The sequence below is a fragment of the Henckelia pumila genome, chromosome 2 (assembly GCF_033568475.1).
Source record: "Henckelia pumila isolate YLH828 chromosome 2, ASM3356847v2, whole genome shotgun sequence".
In the NCBI taxonomy this organism is placed as follows: domain Eukaryota; kingdom Viridiplantae; phylum Streptophyta; class Magnoliopsida; order Lamiales; family Gesneriaceae; genus Henckelia; species Henckelia pumila.
In genome coordinates, this window is record NC_133121.1 from 178,105,127 (window position 1) to 178,119,726 (window position 14,600).

Consider the following 14,600-nt stretch of genomic DNA (forward strand, 5'->3'; position numbering starts at 1 on the left):
TCGGATTTAGGATACTGTCTGAATCACGATAGGTGAAATTTTTTGAGTTATAATTTGAATGAAATCAAAAAAAAATTGAAGGAATATGGATTTAATTCCTCGAGAGGAAAAGAATCGGACCTTAGTTGAGCATGGAAGGCAAGTAAGGCTAACAGATGCCTACACAAAAAAGTGAATGTCTATTGACTAATTAATTTTTATCATTTTAAAAAAGGAAATCGATATTTACACTCTATTTTTTGTTATTTGCATTTCAATTGAAAGTAAATTGAAAACATATTTTACACATAAATAAAGTGTAGATAACACAAAATGGAGTGTAAATATCAACTCCCTTTCAAAAAATATACCATTATTATACTGGAAGAGCCACCTCGGTCACAGACTCGCGCCAGTACGACTGAAAAATGTGATTTTTTTTATCAACGCTTCATATCTGTTCTCGGTATAAAGGGGTTTTTTTATTATTAATTTAAAAAAAATAGTTTAAATGGTGGAGTTTTTTTGTAAAAGTACTGCAAAACTCCAAGTATAAAAGCAAACACTGCAATTAATTAACTCCGCCCGTAAAAGCGGAAATTGCAGCGTCCGCTTGAGGCTGGAGCATCCTCAATTTTTTTTTATTGTTTTGTTCGTTTTATTTATAATATTGTTCTTTTATTTAATAAAATGAGATTCGAGAAACGTGGGAGCTTTCACTAATTTGAAAGACGAATGAATTTTCAAATAACTTATATCTTATGAGAAAATTTCAACCGTGAGGTACTGATCGTCCCGATCTATATCTATAATAAAAACTAATATCTTTAACATAAAAAATAAAAAAATTTCATTGGTTGTAACCGTTTCACAAAATTGCTCAGTGAAATCGTTTTATTGAATTTTTTTATTTGATGTCAAGACACAAATCTTTAGTCTCACTCTATTATAATAACAAGCTATCGATTACACACTGATACATGTGTGGCATAGTAAATGAAAACTACGTAAATAAAATAAGATAAGAAATAAAGAAATATATGAAGTAAAAGATGTTGATAAGCGGTTGCTATAATTTTTAAATTGGATATGATAATAGATTCTAGCATACAGTGGAGAAAAAACTGATTTGATTTCGACCTATTTGGCATTTAACAACGAATGAATATTTTTATAAGTTCGATACATGTATAATTTGATGTTGGTGTCACATTGACAGACAAAATCATGTAATATAATTGTCTCATATATATTGTTTAATTACAAGAAAAAATAATTCCACACATATATATATTTTTAGAATCTAAATGTAATTCTTTACTATATTATAATACTTGAGACCCTTATAAAACTGTTTTTGATATGGTGAGGACACCAAAATTTCTTTCCAGTATTGCAGCCAAAATTTGACGTTGCAGCAGTTTCTCTCATTTTCTCTTCAATTAAAAATCTTAACTGTCCACCCACATGCATTTTCGGAACACAATTTTAATATCATACATTATATTACACATGCAACGCGTGTACTCTGTAACTAGTTAGTATTATATATATATATATATATATATATATATATATATGTAAAACTATGCAAATGAGATATAAGTTTTTACAACACAACTCATCCATCTAAGGAGATTATCAACTCAAACAAAATTCTTTTGCAAACTAAAAACATGCTAAGCTATAGAGTGGGCTACTTGATTAGCTGATCTTGGAGAGAACTGAATAACATTCATTTGATCATGAAGATTTCTCATTGAAATAATATGGTTCAAGAGAGAGGCTTCAGGGGCCCTGTACACATTGGAAGCTAACGCCTGCTCCACAAAAAGTGAATGGGATTCCACAATCCACCCATGCGAAGTATATCTATTTGCTGCTACACACCCCTTGACAACTACATGAACTTCAGCCAAATCAGGATCAAATTGGCCTTCCAATAAGATTTCCAAAGCAAACAGGACAATGCCATCTACATCTCGTGCAACAATTCCTACCCCAAAGAAGGTGTGGTACGTCTTTGTGAACTGCGACATCAACATTTATATTTTGATAATACCACTTGGAGGAGGTCTCCAACTATTATCGAGTACCACAAGTCGAGATCTAGAACTAATAAGATTACGTAGTAAAAACTGGCCCCAAAAGTTGTTTGCATTTGCTAAATTTCTTCCGTCTCAGTTGGAGTACTCGTGAACACCCATTTGTCGTGAGATCACCCTTTCCATTATCCACAATTGAGCAAAAATTAAAGATCAAACAACCCCCATTTTTTATTTTTTTCAAGCAGTCCTGAATAACAGACTATTGTCAAACCTCGACAGCCCTCTTGCATTTCCAAAACACATGGTAACAATCTTCATTCCCCCTCACAAATAGGACATACAGGATCAAGTTGCATACCTTGAGAAAGAAGGTGAATTTTGGTCGGTAATGCATCATATTCAAAATACACCACGCTTGAATTTTAACTTTTTTAGGAATATGTGTTTTCCACAATGCACGAAAATATTTGGAGATCGAACATTGAGAGCCAATTCCCTCCGCCCTATCAAAATTCATGGCCTGCTTATATCCTGAGCGAACACAATTCTCTCCCTTACGATCATAATACCAGAACAGTACATCCTCTTCATCTGCTCTGCCAATAGGTATTCGATGCAAACTAGAGAGTTCAATGGGCCATAAACACGTTGTAACTTTATTCTAGTTCCAGCTTTCATCGTTGTTCAACAACTCCCCCACTCTCAAATACATATGATGTACCATAGGTCTTGTAATAGGTTTGAAACAATGAGGTCTCGATAGCCATGGTTTTTGAAATATCGGTAACACAACGCCTACTCTTACCTTCCATCTAACCCCTTTAGACCATAGTTACCATCCACACAACAGACTCCTCCAAACATATGAGGGATTAGAACCAACCGGAGCATTAAAAAATTGGATCGAGAAAAATACTTTACCTGAAGAGTCTGAGATCCCACGAGCAAATTTTTCTCAACACAGGTTTTTCCATCGAATCCATTTAATCTTATTATCCATTATAGTCCCACCCCACAAAAAATGAGCGATCATAGCTTGTAGCGTTTTACAAAAAGAGCTCAAAATTCAGAAGATATTCAAAGAATAGATTGATGTTGCCTGCGCCACATCCTGAATGAGAACTTCTCTTCCACCTGCTGAAAAAATTTTACTCTTCCAACCTTGTAACTTCTTCCACACCTTTTTAATCCCATAATTCTTGCTTTATTCCTCCCACTCCAAGTTGGAAGACCTAAATAACCTGTATAAGACTGAGCTGCTCCCGTGCCAAGTCGAGTGAAGACTAAAAAGTTCATAATCTCATTGGAGCTACTTTCCTTTTTTCGCCCCCATGTCGCCACACGGGGGGACATGGGGACGTAACAAAGGGGATCCTATCAACTTATTCCGACCTAGGATAATAAGCTCGGCATATAGGTTCCAGATCCAAGTGGTTTGGAGGAGATTTTTCGAAAAGTCTTTAGTGCTCATTTTGGTCAACTCTCCATCATCTTTATTTGGCTGAGCGACATGTGTTTCCACGGTGCTCGTTTTTCCAATTATGAAGCCTGGCTAAGTGATCCAACTCACATTGGGCCAAGTGCCCAGGTGGTTTGGCCAATAGTGGGCCAAGAAATATTGAATGGTGATGTGGGCGGGGGTTTCCGAGGAATACAAATAACCTCTGGTTTTTTTCAAATTTGGCGAGCATCCGGAATAACTAGTGAATTACAACTCTATTGTACCGCAATCGGTGCATTGATCTTTGCAGCATTAATGCTTTTTGCTGGTTGGTTTCATTATCATAAAGCGGCCCCAAAATTGGCTTGGTTTCAAGATGTAGAATCTATGTTGAATCACCATTTAGTAGTGTCCGACCACCACAACGTCTATATAAAGGATTGCGTATGGGAAATATTGAAACCGTACTATCCAGTAGTATCGCGGCTGTCTTTTTTGCAGCTTTTGTTGTTGCTGGAACTATGTGGTATGGTTCACAGCTAAATATGATTGATGGTTTCTTGAAATTTATCACCTGACCTGAAGTGTTCTCATAGCGATAAAGAACTTTCTTGATAATTTTGCGAATGTACATCGTAGTATCTGCAAATAACAAGTTATCATCAGCAATGAACAAATGAATGATAACAAGTTATCAATTTAATGTTAGTAGTATTTCAAGCCGTCAATTTGGGTTAGGTACGTCGGGTTGGCTCGTCCCGCCACATAATTTAAGTGGATTGGGTTGAAATTTTTTCAACTCAACTAAAGACGAGCCTAGAGAAAAAATTATTATTATTTTTACTTTATGGTGATATATGTATTTTTTTTAAATGAAAGTTGTGAGTTATTTATTAATTACTTAATATAAATTTTACATCTTTGAAATCAATAATTATAACTTTTATTAATATGTTTCTATTAATATTTATTTATGAAATAAAATTTATAATTAATTACAATATTTTTTATTTTATTTTTATTTATAGTGAGCCAACCCACGGGTCTGTCCGCCTAACCCGCAATCCACTTTCGGTTGGGTTGGGTTGAGGATTTTCAGAGCCTTTCGAGATGGTGGGTCGGTCCGCCCTCGACCGCCAAACTATGAGTTTTTTATGGGTCGGTTAGTCCCGTCATGGATTAATCTGTCTGACAGCTCTAATTCTATTATTTTATGTTCTAATAACATTTTTTAAAATTTTACTTCATAATTTTCTCATCATTTGACTATATGAAAGTACTCCGAACCGTCCGAAAAAACCCAAATTTAATTTGACATTAAAATCATGATCAACTATTTTTCAAATCGAACTTTAAGTAGCAATTCAGTTATGCTAACATTAACTCAACCCGATCTAAATAATAACTTTTTTAAGGAAAAAAATCTTGATGGGTCAAAGCAGATGAGGTGGCAAGTTTGACCGGTTCCGTTGAAGCACCATAAGATGGCCACCCTGTCAATTTCACTTTTGTTTGGCTCACCTGCGACTCTCTCTCTCTCTCTCTCTCTCTCTCTCTCCCCCATTTCCGCTCCCAAGAACAAAGCCCTAGCTTTTTTTCCCCTCTTTTTCGACATTTTTCTTGTAATTTTCATGTGGGCACTTTGTTACGTTAGTCAAATGCCTGCTGCGGATGTCCAACAGAGAGAAAAGTAGTTTCTGCAAGTGTTCTTTTGTTTTTTCCTTTCGTTTCTGTTCAGAAATCAAATCTCGGGGCTGATTTGTGGTTGTTAGTTATTTCACATCATGGGTTTGATGTTGAGGTGAATTTTCCTGCGCTTTTTCGATTTTTTTTCCTAATTCATGTGGAAATTATGTACGCTGTATGGTTATGTTTACTGGGTTTTACTCGGTCGTATGTGTGTTGTGTTTCGTTTTTTTCTCTATTATTCTAGTCAAATGAAGAAATTGTGTTCGGTCAAAGGCTTTTGGTTGAGAAAAATTGGCAAAACAAGTCAAATTTTTGAATACATCTGTGGGACGTCAGATGATTCATTCTTTGGTCGGCTTTTTTGTTAGAATAGTCGCCGAGGAATCTTTGAATCTGCGTGAATTTGTAGAAAATTTCATCCCCTGTTTTTTAACAATAGCAGATAAGACTTCTTAGTGGGCTCTGTTTAGAATTCTGTGTTAATTTTCGTTCTTTCATTATCAAGGTTTGATTTATATGTTACTTCGCTGTTTTTCAGGACAATCCTCAAATGGGTATGATTGGTTTTACAGAGTGAAAGTTTAACATTTCGAAATGTTGGGGGAAGAAAAGGATCTGGGGCCTAACAGAATTGGAAAGACATACTCACGTTCCATTTCGTTGATTGAGTGTCCACCAAAAAAATCTAATTCTAAGCCACAGTGGAACAGCAAGGCACGAGCCTGCTTGCCGCCACTACAACCTCTTTCTATTACTAGACCATCTAGTGATGAGTGGCCGAAAGCCGGGTTTGATGATCTTGGCATATGGGTAAGTCCTCCGACTCCTGGTGCAAGGCTTGGATCATTAACACCCCGTGAAAATTCTACTGTGGATCGACCTCAAATTGAATTCGAATTTAGGAAGGACAAGCTTGCCTTTTTTGATAAAGAATGCTCAAGGATTCTGGATCATGTGTATTTAGGAAGCAACGCTGTTGCAAAGAATCGTGCAATTCTCCGCCAGAATGGAATCACCCATGTGCTGAATTGTGTCGGATTTGTTTGCCCGGAATATTTTAAGAATGAGCTTGTTTACATGACACTATGGCTGCAGGACTGCCCGTCTGAGGATATTACCAGTCTTCTCTATGATGTGTTTGATTATTTTGAAGATGTTCGAGAACAAGGTGGGCGTGTCTTTGTTCACTGTTGCCAGGGGGTGTCTCGATCAGCATCTTTAGTAATTGCATATCTTATTTGGAAGAAGGGGCAGAGCTTTGAGGATGCATTTCAGCACGTCAAGGCAGCGAGAGGAGTGACTAATCCGAATGTGGGATTTGCTTGTCAACTTTTACAGATTGAGAAACGAGTACATGCTCTTCCTGCAAGCCCAGCCTCGGTGCTTAGGATGTATAGAATGGCACCTCACTCACCTTATGATCCTCTTCATCTTGTTCCTAAATTGTTGTGTGAGTCGGGCCCTGACAGACTCGACTCTCGTGGCGGTTTCATTATTCACGTTCCTTCCACTTTATATGTATGGATTGGGAAACATTGTCCCCCCATGATGTCAAACAATACCATGGCAGCTGCCTCTCAAGTTGTTCGTTATGAAAGTGTCGGGGCTCCAGTTATAATTGTTAAAGAAGTTGAGGAGCCATCTGAATTTTGGGATGCTATCTACCATGGAAAAAGTTCGGCAGATGGTTGTCGTGTAAAGTCGTCCTCCGAAGAAAGGAAGCTCAATGAGTATGATTTGGATTTCGAAATGTTCCACAGAGCGCTTACTGGTGGGGTTATTCCACCTTTTTCTGAAACAGGAACTGAGACATGTCTTCCTTCCCGGAAAGATGATTGGAACAAATTGAGAAAAAAATTTGCCTCCGACTTTGTGAAAGAATCTATGGCTTCTATATCGAATTGTGGTTCCTTGCAAGTACATAAAGAACTAGATGTGATAAATACTAGTAAAGAGGTTCTCGAAGATTCAGTTGATACATGTAAAGAAGACTCTGTCTCTACTGATGATCTTTCAACCCCCTCGAGCAGTCGAAGTGATTCACCTGATTCCTTCAGTTCATGTGTAACTAGCAGTCCAGTTTGGAATGAGAAGATGGAATTTCCCGATCCGCTTTATGATACTTCACTCTCTCGGTCACCTTCATTCAGTTTACTCGATTCTTTTACGTCTTGTCTTGTTAGTAAATCATATTCCAGTTCAACTTCACCTTCACTGTCACCTTCGGCCTCAGATTCTTCAAGTTCCTTTTCCCTGTCACCCTCGTCATCTAACTCATCTGACACATCTTTTGTATCTGCTCAGACAGTAGCTTATGAACTCGAAACCATAGATGCTTACCCGAGTAAGAGTGGTTCTGTAGAAGAAATCGTTGGGCCCGTGGACAATAATACGCGATGGCTTTTTAGTGTTGCCTCCCCTCAAACAGACGAGGCATTTTCTAACAATAATACTTCAAGAACCAAAGGTTTGTGCTCGGCAAGTGGAGAAAACTTTACCCTCTCAACCTCCATTGATGAGGCTTCTCACGTTTCAGAAAACTCAGCAAGACCTTTGTGTTCCTTTGCTGAAGATGATGCGATGAGTGATGTTGAGTGCAATATCTTAAGTCGCGAGGCTTCCTTCGAGATGGTAGAGGAATATCCGATTTCAGATGCCAATAGCTATGTAGCTGAAGATGAAGTTTTAGACGAACTACAGGTTGAACAAAGGTACTGACACATCTTATCTCTCTTTCAGATGCTATGGTTGCTAAAATAGGAGAACTGTGTTATATGGTTTTCTACCCTTGGCCTTCTTTGTATAAAATGGGATTGAACTGGGGCATCCGTTATCCTAAATCCATTCACATCATAGTTGTTCCCTCGGTGAGTTTAGGTGCGAATATTGCTTATGTTGTGTATATATGGATAGGGATGGGGCTTAACGTGTCCTTGAAAGAAAAGACTACCTTATCCTACACCCATGGCAGACCGAGCATAGAGGGAAGCTCAAACAAGAGAAAAAGGATAAAGTTTTATGTCTCGTGCCCCAGAAACATGTTAAATTGCCCCTTCCTTTGTTGTGTCTCACCTCCACTCTACCCGAAATCTGGCTTCTGTACACGATATGCTGTAGTTTAATGGTGCAATTATTTCCATAGCTAAGATCTTGTATTCAATTTTCGTGTTTTCCCAGATAGTGAAGGAAAATGAGGAACCAGTGCAGCTACTGAAGCATCAGACCTGCTTTTCGGTAGACAAGTGTTTAGACAAAGAGATCCGTCGAGAATAAAGATGAACATAGCCAGAATCTCAGTTTTCGTACTTGCATCGGCAGCATCCCAAAGCAGATTTCGAATTCCTAGTTCTGCTTGTGTGATGTTAGGACAGAATCCCATTTTTATTTCCAGAAAAATATGTACAGTGGCATTTGTTTGTGAGAAAATGGGGGCTGTTCAAATACTGCCTGTTCTAATAGTTGTAAGTTTCACCTCCCCAGTGGCCAGTAGTACATTGGATTTTCCTTCCGTCTCCCGTCGCCTCTTCGATTTCTGCTAGTCGTCGATTAAATTCGTGTTCATCTAATTTCTTCTACATTTTGCGCCAAAGGTGGTGTTTTTTCCCAATTAGTATTAGTATGGATCAGTATAAAAAATAATTAGCTTATTTATTGTTGTTTATGGGTTAGCATACCGAGATACTATTCAATGATTTATAGGATTACTTCTAAATGTTCCATTCCTATTTTATTTTATTTAAATTGAACCGGAAGGATACAGGTGAAAAGTGACTTTGAAACAAAATTCAGAATTTTTTTTTTTCCTTCTCGTACCGTTTAGTTTAAAAATTATTTTTCGTGGAATAATTAAATTGTGTGAGCACGTAAAATCGTCTGGAACGATGGTTTATCGAAGATAGGATAGTTTTGCCACCTTCGTTGCTTATTCTGACTCCTATGGCTACAATGATGTGATTCAATCCTCTTCACAAAAACACGGGTCATTCTGTTAAGCGGATCTCTTCTTCAACTTAAATAGGCATAGAAAGTTATTATTTAGGTCAAAAATATTATTTTTTATTTCAGTTATAAATCAGGTTGACTCGTATTGTGTCATATTTTATAGATCTTTGATGCACCTAAAATAATTCAAATATCCAACAATGTTTTATTATATAAAAATATGTTTTTTGGTTAAAATTTTTTTAAAAAAATTCACCTACGATCGTATAAAGATGCAAATTACATTTATAATATTTTGCATAATCATATTTATGTTTCTGAAGTATTTTTGAAATTTGACTTTTTTATTAAATATTTTAAAAAAAGTAAATGCATTTTTTTTATAAAAAAATTGAATAATGTGGAGCACACCCCTCACCCAGAGGTGTCAAAACGGGCCAGCGGGGCGGACCGGTCCACAATTCGTAGCAACCCACCATTAGGCGGGGCGGGGCGGCCCACCTTTTAGGTGGGTTGAGAAAACATCAACCCAACTCACCTATTTTAGGTGGCGGGGCGGGCCAATCCGACGGGTTCATGTGTAAATTGGCGGGTTTTTGCGGGCCAACCCGCAACCCACTTTTGGGTGAAGCGGTGCGGGCCGGCCCACCTTTTAGACGGGTTGAAAAATTGCCAACCCAACCCATCAATTTTTTATGGCGGGACGGGGCAATCGTCCTAACCCATTTTGACACTTTTACCTTCATCGATGCTTCGTGGACCGTGAGTTGGTTCCGTCTAGAAATGACAACGGGATGAGTTTTGCCAAACCTGGGACCCATCTCACCGGGAAAAAATTGAACCCGGACCCATCCCGCATTAAAACCCGACGGGTCCAACCACCAACCCGCTTTCCTTTAATTTTAAATTTTTTAATTGAATTATTATTTATTATATATACATGAAAGCATATATATTAATAAATGAAATATATATAATATATGCAAGTACATATTTAATTATATATTATATAATAAATATATACAATATATATTTAATATAATATATATATAAGTACAGTATATATTATATATTATATATATAATCTATTTATATAAATTTATATATATATATATATACACGTGAGGGTCCGAGACGGGTCACCTATACCTGGGACCCGCCTTCAGACCCGTTGATAGGCCCCATCCCGCAACCCGTTTGACCGGGTTTTAACCTGCCTCAGATGAGGCAAGTTTCACACGAAACCCGACTCATTGCCATCACTAATTCCGTCTTTGAAATTGAGTGATAATATATTTTTGAAAAATAAATTTCTTTAAACTTGAATAGCCAATATAACAATTTTCAACTTTAATATCTCAAGCTTGAAAGACAAATTTCTTAATTATTATATATATAGATGATTTGTAGTTGATTGATTTGATTGAGATTTTTCTTTCTTTACACTAATCTTTCTACCCTATAAATAGATGTGTTTAGTTTATATATTGTAGACTCTTCTTTCTCTATTACATTTCTCTAGTATTTCATTCTCTACCTCCTTTCCCCCAACTAAATTTATAATACGTTATCAGCACGAGTGCTCTCATCAAGATAGAAAAAAAATATTATTATATTTGTATGAATGCTCTCGAAGAAGCACAATATTTAGATTTTATATTGATGTTCCTCGAAATCGCATAAATTTTATTTTTTATGTTCATGCTCCTAGTTAATTATTGATGCTCCTGAAGAAGCATATCATTTAATTTTATGTTGATGCTCTTGATGTAACACAACATGTTTCTATATTGATACTTGATAGACCTACGGATACAATATAATGATTTAATCTATCAATATTCGGGAAGAATATTGATACAAGATATAAAATTGTCAATATTGATAGATGATTTAAGATCTGAGAATATTTCTGAAGAATATTGACTTGATAACATGATATATTAATCATCAATATTCCGGAAGAAATTTGATTTTAACAAAATAGTCAAACTTATAATTTAATATTTAAATCAGAGATTGTTTATATTCCTGAAGAATATTGATTCAAGATTTAAAATTGTATATATATTTTGTAGATCTATCAATATTTCGTGAATGGATATTGATCCAAGATATAAAGTCTGTCAATATTTATTAAGAATCAAATATTTTGAGATTTGCGAAAATTCTAGAGGAATTTTGATATTTGATTTGTCAACGATAGTGATATAAGATCTAATATTCATCAATATTAACAAAGAATATTGATTCGAGATCTAACATATATCAATATTCTTGCAGAATTTTGATTAAAGATTCAAGATTTACCTATATTTTTGAAGAATATTAATTCAATATAAATTATAAATATATTCTTGTTTTATTTAAGTTTTCTCATCATATCTTGACATGTATGATTATTATTTGCATTATTAATTTTATTGATTTAAGAAGTTGCTAATATTTTCTTTATGTAAACACAAATATTTGATTGATTAATAATTATGTCAATATGACAAGTTTATACACATTTCCATAGTCTACATGATACCATGTTTATTTATATTTTATTTGCACAAATCATGATCTATACCTTAGATAAATTTAACTTATTTATTTTTATGGGTATCTCATTATTTAATATTTCTAGATGTTCACATCCTTCATGAAAATAATGATATAAGTTATAATATTTTGTTGCGTAAATTATATATGCCTTGGATGTAATTATCTTTGAGCTATAACTTATCTAATTTATTTTTAGATTAATGAAGGAATATCACAATGAATGTCTAGTTGATAGTGGTACAACGTACGTCATCCTTCAAAGCAAAAGGTATTTTTTGGAATTAACATTAGCTGAAAATAATGTTATAACAATCTTGGGTGCATCAAAAATTATTGAAGGTCATGGAAAGGCAAAAGTCATTTTACCAAATGAGACAAGCATGTATATTGAAAATGCACTCTATGCAAGCAAATCCAGTAGAAATTTGCTTAGCTTTAAAGATATCCGTCGAAATGGATATCATATTGAAACATTAAATGCAAAATGTTGAATACCTTTGCATTACATCTATTATATCTGGCCAGAAGCAAATAAAAGAAAGATTACGTGCACTTTCCTCAGGGATGTATTACACAATAATAAAATCAATTGAAGCAAATACAGTCACAAACAAGAAGTTTGTTGACAAGAAAAATTTTGTATTATGGCACGACCGACTTGGTCACCCTGGGAGTTCAATGATGCGAAGAATAATAAAAAATTCTCGTGGGCATCCCTTAAAGAACTAGAAGATTCTCTTACATGATGATTTTTCATGTGTGGCTTGTTCACAAGGAAAATTAATTATAAGACCTTCCCCAACAAAGGTTGATATTGAAATTCCAACTTTCTTGGAAAGAATTCATGAGGATATTTGTCGGCCTATACACCCACCATGTGGACCATTTCGATACTTCATGGTATTGATTGATGCCTCAACTAGGTGATCACATGTTAGTTTTTTAGCATCTCGAAATATAGCTTTTGCTAGATTACTTGGGCAAATAATTAAATTACGTGCTCAGTTCTTTGATCACTCAATCAAGGCAATTCGTCTTGATAATGCTTCTGAATTCAAATCACAAGCTTTTGATGAATTTTGTATGTCGATCGGGATTTCAGTTGAGCATTCAGTTGCCCATGTTCATACACAGAATGGTCTTGCAGAATTATTTATTAAACGATTGCAATTGATTGCTAGGCCACTACTCATGAAAACAAAACTACCATCTGCAGCTTGGGGTCATGCTATAATACACGCTGCATCATTGATTCTTGTGAGACCAACTAATTACCACCAATACTCACCTTTGCAACTTGCATATGGTCAAGAACCTGAAGTTTCTCATTTTCGAGTATTTGGTTGTGCGGTACAAGTCCCTATCCCACCTACACAATGGACCAAAATGGGTCCACAATGTAGACTTGAAATTTACGTGGGATATGATTCATCATCTATCATTAGATATTGTGAGCCTTTAACGGGTGAGTTATTTACTGCAAGATTTGCAGATTGCCACATTGATGAAACTGATTTTCCAACTCTAGGGGGAGCAAAGTTGTATCCTGAGGAACAACGAAAAATTTGTTGGAATGAGAAAACATTATCTCATTATGGTCCCCGAAACAATCAATGTGAGCAAGAAGTTGAAAGAATTATTCATTTGCAAAGAATTGCAAATCAATTACCCGATGCTTTTATTAATACAAAAAATGTGACAAAATCATATACACAAGTAGAGAATACTCCGGTGAAGATTGATGTCCCTGTAGGACCACGTAATACTTTACCCGCAAACGAATCTAAAATACGCCAGAAGCGTGGTTGACCAATTGGTTCGAAGGATACGGTACCTATAAAAAGAAAGGTACAAGATAAAGAAGCAGTTACAGCTCCAGAAGAAGCAACTTTACGTGATACAATAAGAGAAATAAATGAAACAGATGTGGAAAACATGATTCATGAAGAATCACAATCACATGAAAATATCGAGATTTCGACAAATTATTTGATATCTCGTAAAATATGGGATCGAAGTAATACAAACATCGATGATGTTTTCACTCTAAACGTAATCCTTGATATTATGCAAGACAATGATGATCCTGAACCACAATCTGTCAAAGATTGCCAACAAAGAAATGATTGGCCAAGATGGAAAGCAGCTATACAAACTGAATTAGATTCTTAAAAGAAACGTAGAGTGTTTGGGCCCGTAGTTCAAACACCTAAAAATATAATCCCCGTGAGATACAAATGGGTGTTCGTACGAAAAAGAAATGAAGATGACGAAATTGTAAGATATAAAGCCAGATTTGTAGCCCAAGGTTTCTCTCAGAGACCTGGAATTGACTATGAGGAAACGTACTCACCTGTAATGGATCCCACTACTTTTCGATTCTTGATTAGCTTGTCCGTATCAAAAAAATTGGACATGCGACTTATGGATGTGGTTACTGCATATTTATATGGTTCACTTGATAACGATATATACATGAAAATCCCTGAAGGATTTAAGCCATCAGAAGCAAGTGATATAATACCTAAGACCATGTTCTCAATAAAACTGCAAAAATCATTATATGGATTAAAACAATCCGAACGCATGTGGTACAATCGCCTTAGTGAGTATTTATTACAAGAAGGTTACACAAACGATGCTATTTGTCCATGCGTTTTTACGAAAAAAAACGTATGAAGGTTTTGCAATCGTGGCAGTATATGTGGATGATCTAAATCTCATAGGAACTCCCGAAGAGCTCACCAAAACTGCCAATTATTTAAAATGTGAATTTGAGATGAAGGATTTGGGAAAGACAAAATTTTGTCTTGGCTTGCAAATTGAACATTTACAAGAAGGAATATTTGTTCATCAATCCTCATACGTAGAAAAAAATATTAAAACGATTTTACATGGATAAAGCACATAAATTAGCATCACCAATGGTCGTTAGATCACTTGACACCAAG

At 35.6% G+C, this 14,600-nt stretch overlaps 1 protein-coding gene across 1 annotated transcript; it reads left to right on the top strand.

Moving 5' to 3' along the window:
• The first annotated feature begins 5,005 nt into the window (after positions 1–5,005).
• LOC140880525 (protein-tyrosine-phosphatase MKP1-like) lies at positions 5,006–8,723 on the top strand. The gene is made up of 3 exons (XM_073285052.1): positions 5,006–5,269; positions 5,696–7,868; positions 8,335–8,723. The coding sequence occupies exons 2-3, from the start codon at positions 5,752–5,754 to the stop codon at positions 8,336–8,338; spliced, it is 2,121 nt and encodes a 706-aa protein (XP_073141153.1). The 5' UTR covers positions 5,006–5,269; positions 5,696–5,751; the 3' UTR covers positions 8,339–8,723.
• The last annotated feature ends 5,877 nt before the right edge of the window (positions 8,724–14,600 follow it).

Bases quoted from the DNA above. Each gene is read 5' to 3' on its own strand.
- LOC140880525 (XM_073285052.1), top strand. From the start codon at position 5,752: ATGTTGGGGGAAGAAAAGGATCTGGGGCCTAACAGAATTGGAAAGACA.